General features: G+C 36.8%; 2 protein-coding genes across 2 annotated transcripts in view; both read right to left on the reverse strand.

Annotated features, from left to right (window-relative positions):
• Positions 1–24,058, reverse strand: part of LOC149168615 (uncharacterized) — a 125,321-nt gene that overhangs the window by 17,951 nt on the left and 83,312 nt on the right. The gene's annotated exons all lie outside the window — the stretch shown is intronic.
• Positions 5,587–6,371, reverse strand: LOC149168616 (chlorophyllase-2-like). The gene is made up of 2 exons (XM_089428050.1): positions 6,210–6,371; positions 5,587–5,976 (listed from the first exon to the last, which is right to left on the reverse strand). The coding sequence occupies exons 1-2, from the start codon at positions 6,369–6,371 to the stop codon at positions 5,914–5,916; spliced, it is 225 nt and encodes a 74-aa protein (XP_089284176.1). The 3' UTR covers positions 5,587–5,913.

The following is a 24,058-nucleotide window of genomic DNA, read 5'->3' on the forward strand; positions in this document are numbered from 1 at the left end:
TTACCTTTGTCTACATGACTCTTGCCTTGTAGTTGTTGATACACCTCCCTGAAGTCCTCATCTTCAATAGATGCTTCTCTATATGCAACATGGGTGAAGAGCTCCATGTGCATCAAAGTTTCCAAAGCTATGATTTTTTGATGGGGGGGGCATGTCAGCTAACTTGTTTGTGTCTGCCTTATAATTGATCACTAAATGAAACCACTGTAAAAAGCCCATCCACTTTTAATGATTGGTCTGTTGTAACATACCCTATGCTTGCAAGTACTAAAATGGCCGATAATCAATGTGGATGACTATCTCCTTCCCCATCAAATAATGTTTCCACTTTTTGACAACTTGTACCAGGGCATAAAACTCCTTGTCGTAAATAAGGTAATTGAGAACCGCCCCATGAAACACTTTAGAATAGTAGCATACAAGCCTTCATCCCTGCATCAAAACCATTCTCGTGACATAAACACTCGCATTCATCTCCACTTCAAAGGGTTGTTGCAAGTCTGATAATACAACAGTCAGTGCTTGACTAATTTCCTTCTCCAACTCCTCAAAGGCTTTTTGTTGACCTTTCCCCTAATGGAAATTCTTGCCACTATTATGGCATGGAGTGGTGTGGCCACTGTTATAGATAAGGCTATGAATTTATTCAAGTACTGTGCTACGCCAACAAAACTCTTGTCTCGGAAACACTGATAGACACCAACCACTTCATGATGGCCTCCATCTTGGAAGGATCTATCTTGAGCTCCCTCCACCAATCACATAGCATAAATATGCCAAAGACTATTGTGCAAATTCACACTACTTGAGATTTGTTAATAGTTGGTGCTTCTTCAATGTATTTAGCACTTGCATCGAAATGGGAGATGTGCTCCTCCCAGGTAGCATTGCATACTAGCATATCATCCAAATAAACAATAATAAATGCATCTAGATATGGGTGCAACATATCATTCATTAATCTCATGAACGTAGTCAGTGCATTGCATTGACCAAATGGCATGACTAACCACTCATACAAACCTTGTCTTATTTTGAAGGCAACCTTCCAAGTATCATCTTCCTCGACTCTAACCTAGTGATACCATAATTTTAAGCCCAACTTGGTGAAGTATTTTGCTTGTTGCAACTAGTCCAACAACTAAGGCATCAATCTTGGGCAAGGGGTACTTGTTCTTGAGCATAATTTTGTTTAACGATCTATAATCAACACACATTTTCCAAGTCCCATCATTCATTGGCACAATTAAGATGGGTGACGCACATGGTGAGGTACTTGGTCGAATAACACCCTGCTCCAACAATTGTTGCAATTGCTTCACCTCATTTGCTTCTAGAACTACTTATATAACCTGATGTTTGGTAATGGAAATTCCACCAACAATTGGATCTTGTGCTTCACTTTCCTATTAGGTAGTAGCCCCTTAGGCTCTTGGAACACTCCCCTATATGCCTAGAGAAATTCTTCCAGTTGTTGTCTTTGTTCACCCCTCTAGGGACGCCTCTGCTCTCAATAGCTATTCTATAGATTGATTTTCTATTAAAAATAGTAAAACATACTTCTTGCTAGAACTAATAAGTTTCTTGGCCTGGTTGGCACTTAACAATGAAATTTTAGACTTGCCCTTTTGCACGTTGGTGATGAAGCATTTTTTGTCCTCGTTGAAGAAAAAGGCAGTACTCGTTGGCTCTCTGCATGAAGATTGTATCCCGCATGTACATATAGAGATTCCTAAACATGAATCCACATGCATCAAGTAGAACTACATCCAATTCTACTTCATCAATCAAATTAGCATTAATATCAAATTTTATTTTACATTGTTTTGTTACCATGATTTACACATCCTTATTTACCCATCCTAAAGGTTATGGGCTAAGATGATCTCAAACCTCCAATCCTAGTTTGCTAACCAACTATGCTACAAGGAGATTCCCCTATCATCCTGACTCAAACAAAACATCAACTTTTGTCTTCTTGACATGTATCTTTATATGGAAGAGTTTGGTCACCTACTTCTCTTCTTGTTGTTGAAGGCTACTTAGATTCACCCCATTCTATATTGATGTGTAGGCAATCTTCTCTTCCACGTTTGAGTTGTTTTCCAATTGATTGCGTGAAATCTATGGCTAAGAGATTTTTCTTCTTCTCGTCCCTTTGGTTCTTCAAGTTGATTTCTAGATGTGATTTCTAGCACTTCTCCTCTATGTGACCATCAATGTTACAGTGGTTGCAATGTTTGCTAGGATCCTTACTCTGGTGTGATATCGTTGTTGTCTTCTTGTCCTCCCCTCTTTCCACTTCTTCTCCCCTTCTTTGGAAGCTCCTTGGTGTTCCTTCTACTTTGAACCATTCGATTACCCTTTCTTCTAGCCTATGTTTTCTAGGTATCGTGTCTGCACACAAGCCTCATCCATCGTTTTAAGTTTGAACAACATCACGTGCTTTGCAGATGGTTGTGTAGACGACCCAGATATTTGAGTACATCTAGGTTCTTCGGAGAGATACCCAGCAATATTGCCATCTTCCTAAATTTTGTGGTGTACTCTAGTACACGCTACCCCTATCTCTACCTAAAGTAATGCCATTGAATCCACTAGTCCTTTACATCCTTGATAGGGTAGAATTGGGACTTTATGAGAGTTTAGAAGTCTTCCCACTTAGTTACTGGAGGTTCCCCCTTCAACCTCAAGATTTTTGTATGGCTTTCCCACCAAGTTAGGGCATAGCCTTATAATTTCAAATGAGTAGATGAAATTTTATGTTCTTCTTCTATGTGGTGAACACAAGTAAATTCTCACTGTTGCAACCAATGATTTCATTTCAAAGCATCAATCTCATCTTCATCATCTTCAAACAACTCGAGCTTATTGGTTAGAGCCACCATGAGGAGACTCACATTACGGTTCAGGTCTGCAACTTTGATTCCAACCATGCGAACCTTTCCTCTTCCAAATCTCAAGGGCTATCATATACTGATTTGTCGGCTAAGGATGGGGTTTTATGACTTCCTTCTTAAACTGATCTAATCCCTTGCAACTTCCCACAAAATACCCAAAGAAACATCCTCTGGTAACAATATGATCTGTCAACTAACGTGGATACTCCACTGGACAATTCATCACAACAGATCTGATAAAAATAGACTTAAATCTGAAATCTATACTAAGAGAATTAATTTCTCTTAGATTTTTAGATTTATTAATTACTATTTTTCTACTTATGCATGCACTAGATAAAATGTGAAAAATAAAAGAACAATTAAATACAAAAACACACCAATCACAACGAACACCAAGATATGATTTGCGAAACCCTTTCTGGAAAACCCATTTAGAAGGTGAGGTTGTTTTGCTCTCTTTTGCCTGAATAGAAATGGTGCAAATACAAAGGAGAATACACTCCCTATGGAGTTACCTAAAACTTGTGCCCCATGAGCTACTACAGATTCAGAACACAAACGCCCTTGTTTTGTTCTTTGTCTATCTACTCTTAATTACTCTATTATGGAACAAAATGCACCAGAATAGAATGGAACTCCTTTTCCTCCTAGTGGCCTATTTATAACAAATCCCAATAGCCAACTAGGTGTTGAATTTGACCCATTCAACCCTCAACATGAATTACAATTTGATCCTTCTATAGTCTTCTTCACAGTCCTCACATTGCTAGCCCCTTTTGTTGATTTTTTTGTAGCTATGGTTGGTCTTTATCATTGTATTAGCACACAAAAACAAAAGGAGGGAATTTGCAATTTAAATTTGAATTTATTTACCCCAAAAGGTCAAGTCGGCTCATCCCAACAATCACACCAGTTAGGGCACTTTTGATCACTATATAAAGGCCATTCGACCTCCTCCTCTTGGCATGAATTCAGATCACAAGACAATCTTCTAAGGCAGTCACAGATCATCTTAAGAGGGACGAAAAAGGAAGTAAAGACAAGCTCTTATGGAGGACGAACTTCTGCTAGAATAAGGCTTAGTTCGAAGGTCAAATTTCCATAGGATGCCTATTGTTCAGTATTGTTGAGGACTATTGTTCATGGAAGAAGGGTTGGTCTAGCCCTAGAAATTCCCAGGTTGTTTTGTAGAACTCAGATTGTATTCCTTGTTGAAATGGACAAATTTCTCTAAGAAAAGGTTGTTGGGTTTTTCCTTCGTTAGGGTTTTCCCAGGATAAATTTTGTGTCTTTTTTTGTTTGGTTGTCTCTTCATGATCTTACTGGCATTATTGTTTTACTGTTGAGATTTTCTATGTATAATTGCTTAATGATGAATGTGACACAAGATAAGCTAAAGAAGAAATCATTGGAATTAATTATCAGTCTAGGAAATCATAAAAAAATCAAGACCTTTTCCAAATTCCACCTCCTAGTAGGCTAAAATATCTCAAGACTAGGTCGCAGCCTATCTGAGGAAGGCCACAGGCAGTAGGAGACTGAAAGGCTTCAGAAGGTGATCACAGGAAGCAGAGGGTTTTGTTCTAAGGATGCACAAGTTTGAGGTTAGGCCGCAGGGGGGCCGAGAAACGCTTCAGTCTGGCCAGAGGTAGACTGAAAGGCCTCAATATGACAAGAAGAGAGGCCGAGAAGCCTCAGATCTTTGACTAGGCCATGTAACAAATGTCTCAGAACCGTAGGAGGCTACTATCACAAGATTTAAGGGTAGAACATTGTTTTGTTTCCTGTGAAGCTAGAACCAGAAAGAGCTAATCTCTAGTTCCTCATATTGAAAACTAACATAGTTTGAAGAAAGTGATCTCAGTATACCCTCTAGTTGTCAAAGATGGCTACAATTGATGCTCTAGCCTCTACCCACTACATCCTATCAATGTGCAGTTGAAGATGGGACAATGTACTTAAAGGTATAACAATGAAATAGAGGCTATGTTGTAGGCTCTCAAGAAGCACAATATATGAACAGCAGTGCACTTGGAAAGGTGCATGGAGCCACCACTTCATCCTCCACCGCCATGAGTACTGATTTGATTTTTATTGTGAAATCAAATCGACCGCAAACTCAATTTAATTTCCTCTATGAAGAGACTCAAAAGCAAAGATAGAAGAATAGAGCAAAAGCACTAACATCTCATTTTGGTTGGTCACAATCTCTAAGCTCGTCTGGCCATAGTGTCTACAACTTGAACGTAATATGATCCTAATTTATATCTAAGTCTTCCATTTTATAAAAATATAAATTTCAATGAAATTTAAGTACTCATTAAATCTAAGTACGACAGGTGTTGTTGGGCAATTGCACGGTTGTTTGAAATGTTGGGCATCTACTACCACTATGAGTTGGCCAAGTTGTTACATTTTCCTTTATGCTATCTCTACTAATGCTCTTACCTTTGTCTTTTGCTCTTACAACAGACCCACAAGATAGCAGCACAAGGTCCCAAAAACAAGAGTTAGATGAGCTTGTCTTCAAACGATGATGGAGATCAAGAAAATGAAATGAACAGGACTGATGGTTGATAGATCTAACCTCCTCCGGCGCCGACAACAAAGAAGTTGCAAGGAAGAAGCAATTGATAGAGATTAAACCTGTAGCCTTTAGTCTACTATTGTCGATGCTCATCTCTCAGAAAGTGCATTTTTTCTCTGAGCTAATTGGTTGGTTTCTCTCTTAGATGCGGCCATCCAATCTTGTACAGTTGTGTAAATTCTTTTTCTTCCTGGGCCTGCTTTCCGAGACTCAGTTCTAGTATTATGACCTTCCTTCAGCAACTAGGGTATCCTACCCATCAGCTATTATAGTTAGCAACTAGCAATTACACTATATGTATACAAGCATACTCTTAAACACTTGAAACGGATTTTGACCTTGAAATAATTACCGATCCCATCTAGTGCAAACTTAAAAAAAATTACAAGGAGCTAAGAATTTTAACTTTGTTGTCTACCAGGTTCAACCTAGGGCCAACACGAATGCCACCTTGCCACCACTACTCTGCCCAACCATAGCCACATTCTAGAAGTCCATCCGAACCTCGTCAGGCAAATAATACGAAAGCCCCTTCGGCAGCTAGTCACTAATCATCGTCACGATAGCTATTTTCAAAGTTGCGTCGGCTCTAGTTACACGACACATCTACAAATAAATAAATAGATGAACATTATTCCCATTGGTCCAAGGTGGGACATGCATATATATAATGAATATATGCATATGTTGTGTTCTAAAATATAAAATACCTAAGTAGCAAGTGCGATATATCCATGGGAGGAAATATGGTGAAGTTGGTTGTAAAAGGAATTGAGAAGCATGTAGCCATGCAAGAATAGGAGAAAAACGTAATCTCTAGCTTGGACAATGAGAGTTAAGAGGAAGGGCTTCGATGTTGCTGGCGTGGTGGATGCATACATAGTTGTGTGGGGTATTGTGAGGATTCAAACCAGAAACCAGCCTAGTTTGAAGACATCCTCCCATGGTTCCTCTCCCTACTATCCAGTAATATTGCTTGGATTCTCTGGCACTAATCATCAAACTTTTACAATAATAACCATATAATCTGGAAAAATAAGCCAACTCTATTAATAGCATTCATTTACTTGTTTTGAAAGAAACCAAACAGTCATTATAAAGATTTATTTTGTATTAAATGTGTTTGCCAAGATGCGTGCAGGCAATCCTTAAGTCGACTGCTGATTCCCGTAATATTCAGCAATCCGACTGGCATGGGCGCGATTGTTGATTTCCGCAATATTCGGGAATCCGACTGACATAGGGGCAGTTAATTTTTTTGACCGCGCTCATCTCCGTCAAATTTCCGAATATTCCAGAAATCTGCAATCACCTTGAGCTCGCCTTTGAGCTCACCGGATGTGGCAAACCCTGTCGTATATGACATTTGCATTCCTAAATGTCAGAACCACCTAAACTCAATTGGAACCTGATCATTAAGGGTTTATGTCTTCTAGTAGTGGAATATTTGTTCAGGTATTTACGGAAATTTGGTATGGCTTCACTAAAGATTCACGCAGGTAACCCAAAAAACCCTACTAAGAATAAATTGGCATTAGATGCTAAACAATCCACCCAATTCTTCGCCGCCCCCTATCCAAAAAATTCCAAAAGGGCTAAATGATCCAGGCCCACCTCCAAAATGCTAAAATAGGAAATCCCAAACCCAACTCAAATTAGAATTCTAAAACCTGAAACAACAAAACTCCTCCAAAACATTAAAATATGCAAGCCGAAACCCAACTCAAATAGTATTCTAAATCCTGGAACATGGCGGTATTGTATTCTGGTAATAGTGATGTCAACTCAAATAGTATTCTAAATCCTGGAACATGGCGGTATTGTATTCTGGTAATGGTGATGTCAACTCAAATAGTATTCTAAATCCTGGAACATGGCGGTATTGTATTCTGGTAATGGTGATGTTGATGCCATGGAAAATTGAAATGTTTTAGATACCTAATGCCGCAGGAAGTTGATATCTTTTACATACCAAAAGACTATATTGATGTCCTCCATGCATCTTAGCACTAACATTGGTTATTCTTTTACATTTCATAGTAATATATTCACCTTTAAGTTTTGTCATGCCCACAAAACTATGACAAATGGTTAACGTTGATAACCATGACCTATTGAGTTTGAAACCCTTTTCGCAGGTATACAATCACAAATCTCACCTTCTTCCCTATTCACACACCCCACCATCTACCATTTCCCGTGTATAAAATTTCAAACCACCACCAACTTTCTCCTCCTACACCCATTTCAATTTTCTTTACCTGCGTTGTATTTCTATAGCAAACAGAGGTCTTTATAAACAATCTACCATCGTCACTTGAAGTAACTATTGAAGTACACTTATATCAAGAGGGTTGAATTAGTACAAGTCTAGGTTGCACGAAACGGGTATGAGTTTCGGAAACGAGAAGCGATACAAAACGCGACCTCTCCAAATTTTGGAAACGCGTATATATATATATATATATTAAAAATATTTATATATATATATATATATATATATGTGCGTGCAATCATAAAGCATAAATGATACACTATAATTTATTACATTTAAACATTAAGATTTAATTTACATCACATTTACTCATGAATGATCACATAATTAAAATAAAAATATCGGAATATCCAAAAGCAACCTTTATTATATATCCAAATCTCAAAATCAGCCTTTATTTATATTAATATATGAGGCTGCAAGTACAATAAAGACTATAAGGCTGCAAGAGAGAAATCCAAATCAGGATTTTCTGCATCCACATCCCATTCTTTAGAAGGACCACTGTTGTATTGGGAGTCTCCTTCTACATAGTCGAATGACCTTAGTGCTCTTGATTAAATATAAGTTTCATACCCTAGTACCCTACATGCTCTTGATTATTGGGAGTTTCCCCTGCATAGAGGGCTTGGTTCTCTTGATTAAATACAAGTTCCATACCCTAGTACATGATAAAATCTAATGGAAACGTTGCAATCCCCCCACTCTTGAAATCCTGAAAAACAGAGAAGTCTACTGGATTTTGAGTGAAATCTAAAATTCTACTTTCTCCATATGAAATCCAATGAGGGCGAAACCATTTTCAAACACCCTAAGTCATTTCATGGTAATGTTAAAAATTTAAGTAAAAGGATGATTCTCCTTTATTTTTCATTTTCATCTTTTTACTTCAAGAATTTAACATTACCATGAACTGCATATGCCTCAAACTTCGTGATGAACTGCATATCAACACTAGGGCAAAAATTCACTTTTATAACTTTAGACACGCATCTAGAAGCAACTAGAAATCACTAGCATACCCTAAAAATAAATTAAAAAACAAATTTAACAAACAAACAAACAAAAAACCACAAGTAAATGCTGAAACGTGGGTCGTACGGCCGTGAAACGTGTTTCTGGTCGTACTGGCCACATTTCAGTTTCGTGAAACGTGGCAATTTCACTGTTTCATACCAGTTTCCGTATGGAAACATACCCATGCCCCACATTTCCTACAACATAGGTACAAGTGAATCAGTATAAAACATTTTTTACTTATTTAAACATTCATGAATCATAAGAAAACAATCACATATGAGATAAGCCATAGAACATGGAACATAAGATTTGCTTAAAAACTCTTTCAAAGAAAATCATAAAAGTTTTTTTTTCTAGGTCCTTGTTGGCATCAACTTACTAGAGACACAAATCCCCATTAGTACAAACCTTGGTAGGCACCATACTACTATAGATCTTTGTAAACATTGATCCTCGCCGCTATAGATATCCTTAAGCACCAACGTACTCCTACAAATCATGTAGACACTAATCCTCGTCACTGCAGATATTTGTAAGCACCAACCTATTAGAGACACCAATCCCCACCACTGCAAATATTCGTAGGCATCAATCTACTATAGACACCAATCCCCACAACTACAAATATTTGTAGGCACCAATCCATCTCACTTAGTTTTCTTATTGTTTTTTCTTCACCCCGTCTACTCATTGCTTTTGCTCTCACTAGGTCTAACCAAAATTTAAATTTTCAAATGAAATATATGGTAACTCTCCCAAAGCTAGTTGTTTATGGTCTCTTCCTAAGAATGAACTTGTATAGCACGCCACGTATCCAATTTTGCAAATCTAATTCAAAAATATTTATGTGAGGTACTTTGGTATTTCACCTCAGATCTCTAAAATTTCAGTCTAAAAAGTCCCAAAAAATATGTTATAGCGAAAATTCTAAGCTGACCTAGTTGACACTGATTTTAGACCCATTCAAAAACCCTAAATTCCACAGAACATATCATCGAAAGTATAAAGAAACAACATCTGAAATTTTTACCAAAGGTACCTAGAGATGTCACCTCTATCTCCTCAAAATTTCGTAGTCTGAAACATCCCAAAGAATAAGTTATAGAGAAAATGTCAAACTAACCTATTTGAAGTTGATTTTAAAAGCTTTCAAGAACCCTAACTTCCATATGACATATCTCGAAAAATATAAAACCAATCCGTGAAATTTTGACCAATGTGACTAAAGATCGTGCCTCTGTCTCCTCAAAATTTCATGTTCTTAAACATCCTAGAAAATAAGTTTTAACAAATAAGCCAAACGGCCATGTTTGAAACATATTTTAGGAGCATTCAAAAACCCTAACTTCCTTAAATCATGTCTCCAAAAATACAATGAACCAAAATCTGAAATTTTGACTGCAAGTACCTAGAGATCTCACCTTGGTCTCCTCAAAATTTCATGCTCTGAAACATCCCACAAAACAAGTTATAGAAAAAATGTCAAACTGACCTGTTTGAAACTGATTTCAAGGGCATTCAAGAACCCTAACTTTCACACGGCATATCTCAAAAATTATAATGAATTGATGTCAAAAAATTTTATATGTACTTAAAGATCTCGCCTCCGTCTCCTTAAAATTTCATGGTCTGAATCATCCCAAAAAATATGTTATAACAAATTCCTAAAATGACTCATTCACTCCACAATTTACACACTTTCCTTCTAATACTTTTTCATTTTATACATTATTATAACCTTTAATACAAAAATATGTTAATTCAAAAAATCATATCAATTTATTAATTAAATTAATTAATTCTCTTTTTTATTTCACTTTACCAAATACAATAGACTTCTTAAATCATGGATTTGAAACTGTCATTTAACTTTTTGACAGCTCCTTTTTCGTAAAAACCCATTTTTAATATAATTAGATACTTATATAAAATGTCAATGACTTAAGTCCTTCAACATCAATAACAATTTGTTCAACAGAAACTCCATCCACAGTAAATTCATTGATTTATGTTAAATCTGATAGTTTAGGATATTTAGGAGCTATTACTTCACGGAGCAAGAAAGTTATCCGTGTAAAAAACCAAAATTGGTTTTTTAAAAAAGGAAAATTCGCAACTAAAGGAAATAACAAAATCGAGTTTGTTTCCTATGCATTTTCTAAAAATATTAGAATGTATAAAAAATACAAAATCATTTAAAGGATTAACAAGTAAAAATGTACCTACCATTTTTGATTAGATCGCATGTGTAACATTGGCAGTTTTAACATCGGGAATAACTTCCCTCTTTAAGTCATTTTCCTCCCTTAAATGTGAAGTAGCCGACCATTTCTAAATACTTTTTTCCCGTAGTGGTATTGTATTCTACTAACGGCACTGGTGATGTAACAGAAGGTTGATGTGTTTTAGAAATCCACAGACGTATATTTGTGATGATAAATTGACACATAATCGTGTGCATGCCTTCCATGCATCTTACTACTAATATTAGTTAATATTTTATATTTCGTAGTAATATTGTCACCTTGTGTCCCATCATGCCCACATAGCTATGACGAATGGCTATCGCTAACCTTGATCAAATAAATGCTAAATAAAGACATATTTATTTTAGTTATAAGCCATTTTGTATATATTCCGATAATATTTATTATGTTTATACAACTATGTTGAACACCTAACCTTGATAAAATAAATGCTAAATAAAAATAACTTCATTTTAGTTATAAGGCATTTTGTGTATATTCAAATAATATGTATTCATGTTTATAACCAAACTATTATCAACTCTAAATGCTAAATAAAAATAACTTCATTTTAGTTATAAGGCATTTTGTGTATATTCAAATAATATGTATTCACGTTTATAACCAAACTATTATCAACTTTTTAAAGGTATACAAATATTATATTTATAAATATTTTAAACCGGTCTAAATCTATCTTAATTTTGGATTTATCAAGTATTGAGAGGGATCAAATATCTCGTGGTGTCTCATAGTGCAAGCGTCTTTTTTAAATGTAAAACTTGAGGAAAGGTTTGCACCTCAAAGAATTTGATCTTTCTCAGCATGCTCAATTTGGGGTTAAGATGGATCTAGGTTGGTTTCAGTGATGCGCGGTCACACAAAATTTGTTGGACATCTAATTATTCTAATCATTTTAATTTTAAATTTGCTCAGTTACCTCAGTTTGTTGAGATGATAGACATTGTTAATAACTTGAATGATGAAAAATGATAAAAGTAAAATTTTGTATGCAAAGTGACAATGTAGCGATGTTGAATGATAGAAAATGTGAATAATAAAAATGTAGTCAATTACAAATAGTCTTCATTGTGATCAATCTCAAACTATTTTTTTCTAATGTTTTTATTGTCACGGCTATTAGTTTTGTCATCTTTTTATAACAATCATATGAAAAGGGCAGTTAAAATCATAGACCATTCAAATCTTTAACTCGAGCTATTGTAGTAAACATCATACATTCTCTCTCCTATTCTCCAATATTAATAGCAGCGTTCTCCAAAGTCAATCATTATGTCTTATGAAGTGTTAAATCCCAAGTATGTTTCAATGGTAGTTGTTTTATGTTACCTTGTTTGAATGCAAAGTGACTAACAATTTGAATGATGGAAAATGGAAATAATAAAAATGTAGTCAATTACAAATAGTTTATAGTTTCAAAAAGCAAACATTTCAGGTAAGTGAACATTTTTTTTAAAATGAAAATTCAAGTATTTTATTTATGATTGAATTACAGTAATACAGAAATCAATGCATGACGTCAATAATTTTTTATGCTTACACTGAAATCAATGCACACTATTAATCTAATTGCTTTGAAATTAATATACATCATATATCTAGTTACATCAAATTAGAAATCAATATCTACACTAAAATCAAGGCATCTAGTCCAAGCAATCAAATAGGATTAAAAATCAACATTTGCATTGAAATCAATGCATCTAATGCAAGCAATCAAATAGGATTAGAAATCAACAAGTACAATGAATCAATGCATCCAATCAAATAAAATTAGCAATCAACATCTACATTGAAATCAATGCATCTATTTTAGTGAAAAACCAAAATATTCATGACTATTTAAATCCAACTTATTTTATCTTTTGTAAAAGCCTTACTTCCCTCCAATTATGTCACTAGCTCCCTCCCTCTCTCTCCCCCTCCAACTCGATCTCTCTCTCCTTCCCTCACTGATCCGAATTGGATCACTATATTGTATGTCATCCATCTTGATGCATTTGGAGTGGAAAAGTGGGGAAATCAGCTCACGAGACCGTTTTTACAGGCGGGACCCAATTTGGCAAGACGGGGTCTCAAACTTTTCGGGAGCATTTCGAGGCATCAAGCAATGTTTTTTGGAGGTAAAACTTCACCACTTTGGTGGAACACTTTTTCATATTTATGTTATTCTACAGACAGAGATCTTTCCAATGGCGTAAGAAGCGCGTCAATCGGAGTCTATATGCAAAAGTTATGTCACTCAGAAGTTGACCTTCCTGTTTTCACACCTATTGTTCGAAAGAATGTCGCGTGAACCCCCATTATTTATGGAAAAGGGGTTAGCCACGTGTTTATGATGTAAAAAATTCTAGAAGACTCTATTTTGTAACTCTAGTTAAAAGTTTATGTAGTCAAAATTAACCACTAGTACGCCACCAGGTTGTGTTATAACTAGGCCACTAAAACAAAGAAGCATTTCATTCTTTCGAGAGCATTTTCTTCTGTAGTTGAGCAAAGATAGCCAAAAGAGATAGGAGGTAAAGCACACAAAGAGGACTTGTGCACTATAGTAGCCCACGGGCCACAAGCATTACTTCTTTGTACCTGTAGCCATATTTCTAGATAGGAGAAAGAGAACAAAGCGACCTCACCTTCCAGCTGGGTTTCCCCGAAAGGATTTCCCAGAGAGCATATCTTGTGTCTTATGTGTGTGTGAGCTTATTTTGTCGTTCTCTACTTTCCTGCATCATTTATATTCGCATGCATATTACAATTAAATCCAAAGTTCTTAAAGTTTAATAAATTGTAATAGTGTAAAATTTCAATATTCAATACATTATTATCATATCTATTGTGATGAACTATCCAGTGGAATATCCACAGTAATTTACGGATCATTTGGTATCAAAGCAGGTTTCCTTTGGTATTTGTGCATATTTGCAGGGGATCTAAGTCAACGGGGTAAACAAACCTCGTGATCCTGCAAAGATGAGATTTTCTCGACTTGAACAACAAGTCATGGATATAAATTGCAATGTAAACCTCCTCATGGCGGCCCTAAGCAATAAGTTGGGGATATTTGAGAAGATGGGGTACAAATGCAGAGGACAAATCAAAAGAGCGATTGGGAAATCGAGAAGACACAAAGAACAAGCCAAAGAAAGAACTCGGAAAAAATCAACCCAGTTCGAGTGTCATGAATCAATCCCTATTCAAAATGGAAGCAAAAGTTGATATCAAGTTGTACCAAGGCGAGATCGACGCTCCGACGCTTAGCTACTAGTTGCAGCAACTGGAAGTTTATCTCAATGTCCATAAGATCGAGTAAGGGCAAAATATCTCATTCACGTGCTGAAATTAGAAGGCCATGCACTGACTTGGTGGGAGAGCCACACGGAAACCCTGAGGTTGGAGGGAGAACCTCCAGTGACTAAGTGGGAGGATTTCAAAACCCTCATTAAGTCACAGTTTTATCCCATTGGGTACGTGGAGGACCAGTGGATCTAGTGGCATTACTTCAGGCAAAAGTCAGGCCAAAGCGTGCAGGAGTACACCACAAAATTCATAAAGATGGCTATAATGTTGGGTATCTCTCCAAAGAACCCAGATGTACTCCTCAAGTATTTGGGGGCTCTGCACCGCCATCTTCGTGGGGCAAATGATGTTGTTTAAGCCCAAATTGGTGGACGAGGCTTGTGTATATGTACAAAACCTAGAGAACATAGGCCTGAAAAGAGCGCAATCAAGTGGATCGAAGCAAAAGAGCAACAGGAAGCTTCTAAAGAAAGGAAGAAGAAGCAAAAGGGGGGAAAAAATAAAAAGACGACAGTCGCATCACAAAGATCCTAGCAACCATTGCAACATTGATGGCCATACAGAGGAGAAATGTTGGAAGTTGCATCTAGAGCTAAATCTGAAGAACGAGAAGAAAGATAATAAGAAGAATCTCATGGTCATTGATTCGAGCAACCAAGTTGAAAGCAACTCGGACATGGATGAGAAAATCGCTTGTACATCTGTGCAAAAGGAGGTGAATCTAAGAAGCCTTCAGCAATAGGAAGAGAAAGAAATGACCAAACTCTCCCATATAAAGATATAGGTCAAGAAGACAAAGATTAATGCTCTGTTTGACTCAGGATCACAAGCTAATCTCATCGCAGTAGATTTAGTCAAGAAATTGGGGTTGGAAGTTCGTGATCATCCATACCCATATCCACTAGGATGGGTAAATAAGGATGTAGTGTTGAAGGTAACAAAATAGTGCAAAATTAGATTTGCTATCAATGTTGATTTTATTGATGAAGTAGATCTGGATGTGGTTCCCCTTGATGTTTGTGGAGTCGTGTTTGGGAGTCCATACATGTACATGTGTGATGCAATATTCATGAGGAAAGCTAACCAGTACCGACTCATCAAGGATGGAAATCGTTTATCATCAACGCGCACAAAGGCAAGTCGAAAATTTCATTGATAAGTGCCAACCAAGCCAAGAAATTGATCAGTTCCAGCAAGAAGTATGTTTTATTGTTTTTAAGAGAAAGTCAATCTGAAGAGGAGTCAATAAGAGGCAAGACATCCCTGGAGGGTTGTACTAAGAAACAGAAACAACAATTGGAGGAGTTGTTACAGGCATATAAGGATGTGTTTCGAGAGCCTAAAGGGTTACCACCTAAGAGAGAAGTAGAGCACGAGATCTGGATATTGCTGGACTCCCTGTTGCCAAATATTGAGCTGTATAGGCAGTATGTTATAGAAGCAAGTGAGGTGAAGAAAAAGTTGCAGCAGCTGCTAGAACAGGGTGTCATTCGACTGAGTACATCACCATGTGGGTCACCCATCATCATTGTGCCAAAGAAGGATGGGACTTGGCGAATGTGTATAGATTACAAGGCGTTGAATAAAATCACGCTCAAGAACAGATACCCCCTGCCCAGGATAGACGATCTGCTAGATCAATTGCAGCAAGCAAAGTATTTCACCAAGCTGGACTTGAAGTCTGGATATCACCAGGTTTGAGTCAAAAAAGAAGATACATGGAAGACTGCATTCAAAACAAGGGAAGGTTTGTATGAGTGGTTAGTTATGTCATTTGGCCTATGTAATGCACCATCTACGTTTATGAGATTAATGAATGATATACTACACCCTTTTATAGATTCATTTGTTATTGTCTATCTTGATAATATGCTAGTATATAGTGCTACTACCTGGGAGGAGCATATTTCACATTTGACGCAGGTGTTGGAAACATTGAAGCACCACCAACTGTCAGTAAATCTCAAGAAGTGTGAGTTTGTGCAACAGACTTTGGTGTATCTGGGGTATGTGATCAGTGGAGGAGCTAAAGATAGACCCTTCCAAGATGGAGGCCATCATGAAATGGTCGGTCCCTACTAATATTTCTGAGGTTAGGAGTTTCATTGGAGCAGCACAATACTTGAGAAAATTCAAAGCCTCATTTTCAACAGTAACAGCACCACTCCACGCCATAACAGCAAGTGGCAAGAGTTTTCAGTGGGGAAAAGGTCAACAAAAGGCTTTCAAAGAGCTAAAGAAGAAGACCAGTCAAGCACCAATTATGGCATTACCAAACTTGCAGCGGCCCTTTAAATTGGAAACAAATGTGAGTGGGTATGTTATGGGAGTTGTCTTGATGCAAGAAGGAAGGCCCGTTTGCTACCATTCTGAAGTATTTCATGGGGTAGTTCTTAACTACCCTACCTATGATAAGGAGCTCTATGCCATGGTGCAAGTTGTGAAGAAGTGGAAGCATTATCTGATGGGAAAGGAGACAATAATCCACACAGATCACTAGTTGTTACAGTACTTGCAGGCCCAGAGTAAGCTACAGCAGACCAGGCATTACAAGTGGATGGGGTTTTTACAACAGTTTCATTTGGTGATCAAGTATAAGAAGGGCAACACAAACAAGTTGGCCGATATGCTTTCAAGGCCACCCACATCAAAGATTACAGCTTTGGGGACTCTTATGCACATGGAGCCATTCACCCATGATGCATACAGAGAGGCATATTCAGAAGATGAGGACTTCAAGGAGGTGTATCAGCAGTTGCAGAGTCAAATTCATGTGCACGATGCAACAACACCATTTACTACCATCTCCAAGATGGGTTACTCTATAGGTTGGATAAGCTATGTGTTCCCAAAGGTGAGTGTTTACAGCTAATTAGAGAGGCTCACACCTCCAAAGTTGCAGGGCACTTTGGTGTAGGGAAGACCGTGGCTAACTTGCAAAGGTATGTATATTGGCCCAACATGCAAGAGCAGGTAGTAGCTAGGTTCATAAGAGGATGCATGCTTTATTGTACCAGCAAGCCTAGCAACAAGAAACAGGGTTTATATCATCCCTTACCTGTACCTACTCGTCCTTGGGAAAGCATTTCCATGGACTTTGTGGGAGGTTTATTGACAACCAGGAAGGGACATGACTACCTATTCGTGGTAGTTGACAAATTCAGCAACATGTGTGTTTTGATGCCCTATAAAAAGACTATCAGCGGACAAGAAGCAGCAAACTTGTTCTTTGGACAGGTCTGGGTGCACTTTGGGATACCAAGGAGCATCATTTCAAACAGGGACACAAGATTTCTCAGTGCATTTTGGACTACATTGTGGGAAAAGATGGACACAAAGTTGAAGAGATCTACAACATTCCATCCACAAACAGAGGTAGTCAACAGGGCTTTGGTGGAGCTTCTGAGGGGATACAACCAGAAGCATTCGAAGATGTGGGATGAAAATCTGATATGTATACAACATTCTTATAACAAAGCAATCCACACTTCTACAGGAAAGTCCCCATTTGAGACTTGTTTTGGATATTTTCCACCTTCATCTTTGGATATTGCATATGGCCAACGAGGAGTGAGGAAAGATCTTACAGGAGATGCTTTGAGGGCTTAAAAATTTATAGAGAAGATCAGGCAGATCCATCTACAGGTACAGGAAACACTACAGAACTCGCAGGAGAAATATAAGGCCAGGCATGATCAGCGTAGAACAAAGAAATGACTCAAGGTGGGAGACAGAGTATGGCTACGGTTGAACGAGGAGAAGTTGCAAGGGTTTGGTAAGAAAAGCAAGGCTCTAAGGTATGGTCCCTTAGAGATACTGGAAAAGGTGGGTGATAATCCCTATCGACTCAATTTACCACCATATATGTGCATTGTGAATGTAGAGCATTTGAAACTCTATGAGCCTTCCATGCTAAATCAGGAAAAGGAACAGGTCCTACCTTCTATGGAGGATTGGCACCAGATGCTTAGAGTTGAGAAAAGATACAGTTTTGCAGAAGAGGTGCAGAACTACAAGACAGGGGCAGCATGACCTTTCGCAGATTGGGTTGAAGGGACAACTTCCAGGCAAAGCTAAATAGTACACCAGAGAGAGGGTGGAGGAAAAATTTCTTCACCTCATTCAGTAAAAGTTTTTGGGGAACAAAAGCCTCCCAAAATGGGGAGGTTTAAATCATTATATTGTTTGTCATCCATCTCGATGCATTTCGAGTGGGAAAAGTGGAGGAATCAGCTTACGGGACCATTTTTACCAACGGGACCAAGTTTGGCGAAGCAGGGTCTGAAACCTTCCGAAAGCGTTTTGAAGCATCAAACGACCTTTTTTGGGGGGTAAAACTTTGCCACTTACGCGCCACACATTTCCATGCTACTCTACACAAAAATCTTTCCAATTGCACAAAAAACTAAAAAAAATAATTAAAAACAAACTAGATTAATAAAAAAATAGAAAATTAACAAAAAAACCAAGAAAAAAATAACTACTAAAATTAAGATTAAAAACATTTTAAAAAAACCTTAAAAAACAAAAATATACTCAAATTAAAAAAAAAAACAACACAAAAACAAAAACCATTAAAATTTAAAAAAATATATATTTTTTCAAATTTAAAAAACAAACCAAAAAACATTTAAAATTATATATATATATATATTTATTTTAAAAAAAAAACATTTAAAATTTTTAACAAAATACATATTTTTTATTTAAACTAAAAAAAAAAAAAATTGTGCCCCACCGGCCGGCTGTAGGGGCGCGACCCGGGGCGGCAGAGCTGCTAGGGAAATGGCAGGTCGATTCCTAGAATTGGCCTATGGCTGCCCGGGCCGCGCCCCCATGGGCAGCCGGGAGGTGGAAGGTCGATTTTGGGAATCGACCTGCCACCGCCCGGTTGCCCTTGGGGCTGCGGCCCTAGGCGGCAGAGCTCACGCAACTCCGCCACCCAAGGTCGCACCCCCACAGGGGGTTGGTGGGGCACAATTTTTTTTTTTTTTTAATCAGAAATATATATATTGTTAAAAATTTTAAATGTTTTTTAAATCGAATATATTTATTTAAAAAAAAAAAATGTCATTTTTAATCTAAAAATATATATTTAAAAAAAAAAAATTGAAAAAATATATATATATATATATATATATATATATATATATATATTTTTAATTGAAGTATATTTTTGTTTTTTAAGGTTTTTTTTAATGTTTTTAATCTTAATTTTAGTAGTTTTTTAATTGTTTTTTGTATTTTTTTTTTGCTAATTTTCTATTTTTTTAATCTAGTTTGTTTTAAAAAAAAATAGATTTTTGTTAATGCTTATTTTAATTTTTCGATTTTTATTTACTTAATTCTATCGTTCTTTTTTCCAACATTTTTTATGGTTTACGAAATAAAACATTACATTTTTTATGTTTTTTTTGTCTTTTTATATATATATATTTTTATATTTGCTTTTTTAAGTAGTCAACATTTAAAAAAAGAAAAATAAAACAACTAGAAAATGTGTTAAGAAATTATGATTTCAAAAAAAAATTGACATAAAAATTTTAAAGTGTCAAAAAATGTAACATTCAAAAAAAAATATCCTCACTTAATACATTAAAAAATTATTTAAAGTGTCAAAAATAAGTCCTCTAAAAAAAAAGTGAGAGTCTGCATCAACACATTTCAAAATCAGCATGAAAATCACTAACATTTAAAAACAAATATTTATATTTAATACATAAAAAAAATTAAAGTGTCAAAAATATGCTCGGAAAAAGAGTGCATTCTGCATCACCACTTTTCAAAATCGGTTGACTTTTTTGCTACCTCAATGAAATGGGTAATCATATCAGTTCCGTTTCAAAGTTTATATTGTTTTTTCTGCATCATTTATATTCGCATACATGCATTAATTACAGTTAAACCTAAAGATCTTAAAGTTTAATAAATTTTAATAGTGTAAGATTTCAATATTTTAATATTTTATTATCAAATCTATTGTGACGAACTCTCTAATGGAATATCCACAGCAATTTGCGGATCACTCACTCTCCCCCTCCAACTCCATCTCACTCTCCCTCCCTCTCTCCCTTTCTCTCCAACCTCCCTCTGCTTCTCCCCCCCATCACTCTCTCTCTCTCTCACCGCCCTCTGATTCTATCACAAGCTCCCTCCTTCTCCCCTCCCTCTCTCTGTTTCTCCCCCTCTTCGTCTCTCTTTTTTCCTCTCTTTCCCTCCATCCATATGGTTGAGAATTGTCTCTCTGTGTAATCAATAATATATGTAAGGTCTAATATAATAATACTTATAATTGAGATTATTATTATTATAATGTATTAAAATAATAATAATCAATATTCTTGATTATTATACCAATAATAATGTATAAACAAATAACCTGTTAAAGAAACAATAGTATGTTAACTTTACATTAAAAAGAAACCAATTTATTCTTATCAAATTGATAACTTTGTGCCTTACATTTTACATTTTGTATTTTAAATTATATTACATTTTACATTACATTAAATTTTACATCTTACATTTACATATGTTTTATTTGAATATTAATTAAAACATATGAAGCCGACATTTAATTTTATTTTTTCCTATAAATATTTTTCCTGACATTTAAAAAATGTTGATATACTTACATTAAGCCTCAACATCTTTTCCATATTGGGTTGTAGAGTGCCTCTCAGCCCAATGATTTAAATGACCTACAATGATTAGCTATTGATTTAAAGAAGTTTTATTCATTTTTATTATAAAATTTATAGAATAAAAGATTAAAAAAATGTTATATTAATATTGTTTATTTAAAAATATAAAAATATGGTAGTGTTAATAATATTCAAAAACATTTTTAATATAGGTTTTTCCATTGTGTAAAAGAAGTAATAAACATACACACGAAATTAGCTATTGATTTAAAGGAATTTTACCTATTTTTACCATAAAATTTATATAATAAAAACTTGCAAAAAATATATATTTATATTGATGTTGTTTATTCAAAAATATAAAAATATGACAATGTTATGTTTATGAGTGGGGTTGTCGCTTGCGGCTAGGGTTTCTTGCAGGTTCTAGAAGAAAAAGGGTGGAAACTTGTTCACTATAGGTGTTATGGCTGTTTTGTAAGATGGTTGTCAGGATGGTTTTGCCAGAGATGACGGATTACTCGAAAAGCCCAGGTGACATGCAATTTTTTGCAACTAATGAAGACTTTTGGGGTTTCAAGGTTTTCTCCTCGGGGGTTGCTAGTTACTCAACCGGAGTTCTAGTAACCTCTGGTGGGTTTTCATCGGAAGAGTAACCATCGATGGTGCTAGTGAATGGTTCTGAGGGGATAAGTTTTTCGAGGTTTCCCCCACGGTAAGTCTAGTAAACCATTTTTTGACATCCCCGTTGGAAAATGGGGACGGTTTTGTTGAAGTGGTGACATCGGGCCCATTTTTTCTTGAACCTTCTCTCTCTAACAGTTTTGGGTTCTTAGCTTTGGTGGTTTCTCCGGGGGTCTTTCAGGCGGCAGGATTAGTAAACTCAATGTTTTGTTCAAAAGGTGAAGGATTCCTTCCTTTCACGGCTGTGGGCGAGGTTATGCATGAAGTGGAGACAAAGAAGATCTTGTCAAAGGAATTGGTTGGGGAGGAGTTCTAGACGGCCTCAAGTGGTTTTCTAAACTCGTTTGTGAGCGATCAGGGAAGGGGTTGCACAGGGTGTTGGGTCGACTATTGAGGAAGAACCGAATAAGGAAGATGGCGGGGAGGAAGCTTCTCATTCTCTTGTAAGGGTTTCATTAGCTCCAAGCAAAAGAATAAGAAAAATAAGGTTTTAAAGAGTGAGGTTGGTCCCACTTCATATTAGATGAGCCTAGTTGTTGCTTTTTTTCTCAGAAGAAAAATTGTAATTTTTTATTAATTTGAGAAAATTAGATGTTGTAGATGCCAACCAGGCATATGCAGAAAGTTCGCCAAAGCCTTCAAAAATATATATGTTTGTACAAAAAGTTACCCAAGAGGGTAAACTGTAGTGAAATATATATATATATACAGGGATATAAAGAGCATAATATATGAGTCTATCAGCCCCCTGAAAAATCTTATCTATGTATGGCCAATGGTAATACTGGTAATGATCATCCTCCTCTTGTTCATGTATTAACCATAGACCCTTGGGCTGGACCGCGGCCTCCTTGGATAACTGGTAGGCAATCTGATTACGTTCCCTGTAAATATGATGACAAGAAGTATAATCAAATTGTGGTTTTAATAGTATGGCTTCATCCAATATGTTCATGAGAGAGTGCACATGGCATGTGTTTGTGTTATTGAACCAATTTATAATGATTTTGGAGTCCCCGAAAACCTTTAGGTGTCTGCAATCATGATTCAAAGCAAAATTAAGCAAATGCTAAAAGTGATGAGTTCAGCATAGTTGTTTGTATCAGCCCCCATACCCATCTAGACACAGAAAATATGACTATCAGATAGATGCAATAGTACACCCCCCCCCTACATCCTTGATCTTGTGCCGATCCATCAAAGTATGCCCAGGGATGATTTTGGTCTATATCTTCAAGTGTGACGGCACGGACAAGAGGAGTGTGTTCCTCGTCGAGGATTTCATGGAATGAGTTAATAATCTAGGCGATTGAAAGAGGCCACCAGGCAACTTTATCTCTAAAGATGTTTCCATTCCTATTCAACCAGAGTGACCAACAGATAAGAAGAGGGAGGTTGCGAGCTTTCAGGCTCGAGGACTCAGCCCACCAATGATTCCAAGCATTCAAAATGTTGTCTCCATGCCATCTCTGAGTAATAGCCAGAGAGGAGAGAACCTGTTCCCATAAATTGACAACAACGGGGCAGATAAGAAAGAGGTGTTCATTTGATTCTTCAACTTAATGACAAAGGATGGACCATAAAAAGACCTTTTCTTCAAATTTCCCCCAGTAGGAGTTTTGTTCATTAGAACATTCCACATAAATAGCCTAGTACGTGGAGGGGCTTTGAGCTTCCAAAGGGAGCGCCACCACCCGGCCAACTCAAGTGGCTTGTGTGCAGCATAAATAATAGGATAGCCATCTTTTGGGGAGTATATTCCATGCATTACAGGTGCCCAAATGAGTTCATCTTCATCCTCCGAGATACGAACATGTGATTTAGTTAACATGGAAATATAGCCCACCCAATCCTGTTGCCATTGAACTAGGATTCCCAGAAAATCATTTGATCTCCAAGCTTGTGCAAAAATGGTGAAATTCTCCAAATCGGCAATATGGGCAATCGAGATGATGCCTCGATCGTTTAAGAAAATAATAAGATCAGGGGGCAGCCTGTACATGTTGCTGCATCCTGTCCAAGGGTCCATGCCAATGTGCATTGATATGCCAGCTTTAATACGCCATACAAGGCCATCTCTAATAGTGGGAAGGGTGCAAAGAACATCTCTCCAGATCATCGCAACACCAGCTCTGTGCCAGGACGGGAGTCGAATCCAATTCATAATATGAAGAGGCCATATGTATTTGTGATGGACCACATCAATCCAAAGGTTGTGTGTCGTGAGAATATGCCAACCCATCTTGGCAGCAAGAGCATGTGCAAAAGAGGGTAGGTCCTTCAATCCCAGCCACCCCATTTCTTTGGAAGGGCGATGTGACTCCAGCCCACCCAAGCAAAAGGCCTCCCCTCCTTGAAACCATTCCACAGGAATCTACAAC

This window comes from Pinus tabuliformis, chromosome 4_2, assembly GCF_031772625.1.
Source record: "Pinus tabuliformis cultivar Carrire ecotype Pingquan chromosome 4_2, CPIR1, whole genome shotgun sequence".
Lineage (NCBI taxonomy): Eukaryota > Viridiplantae > Streptophyta > Pinopsida > Pinales > Pinaceae > Pinus > Pinus tabuliformis.

What these genes read in the sequence shown, in the direction of transcription:
- LOC149168616 (XM_089428050.1), bottom strand. Translation starts at nt 6,371, where the DNA reads ATGTATGCATCCACCACGCCAGCAACATCGAAGCCCTTCCTCTTAACT. An exon ending in CCCATGGATATATCGCACTT is followed by an intron (nt 5,977 to 6,209) that starts GCTACTTAGGTA and finishes ATGGACTTCTAG; the next exon opens with AATGTGGCTATGGTTGGGCA.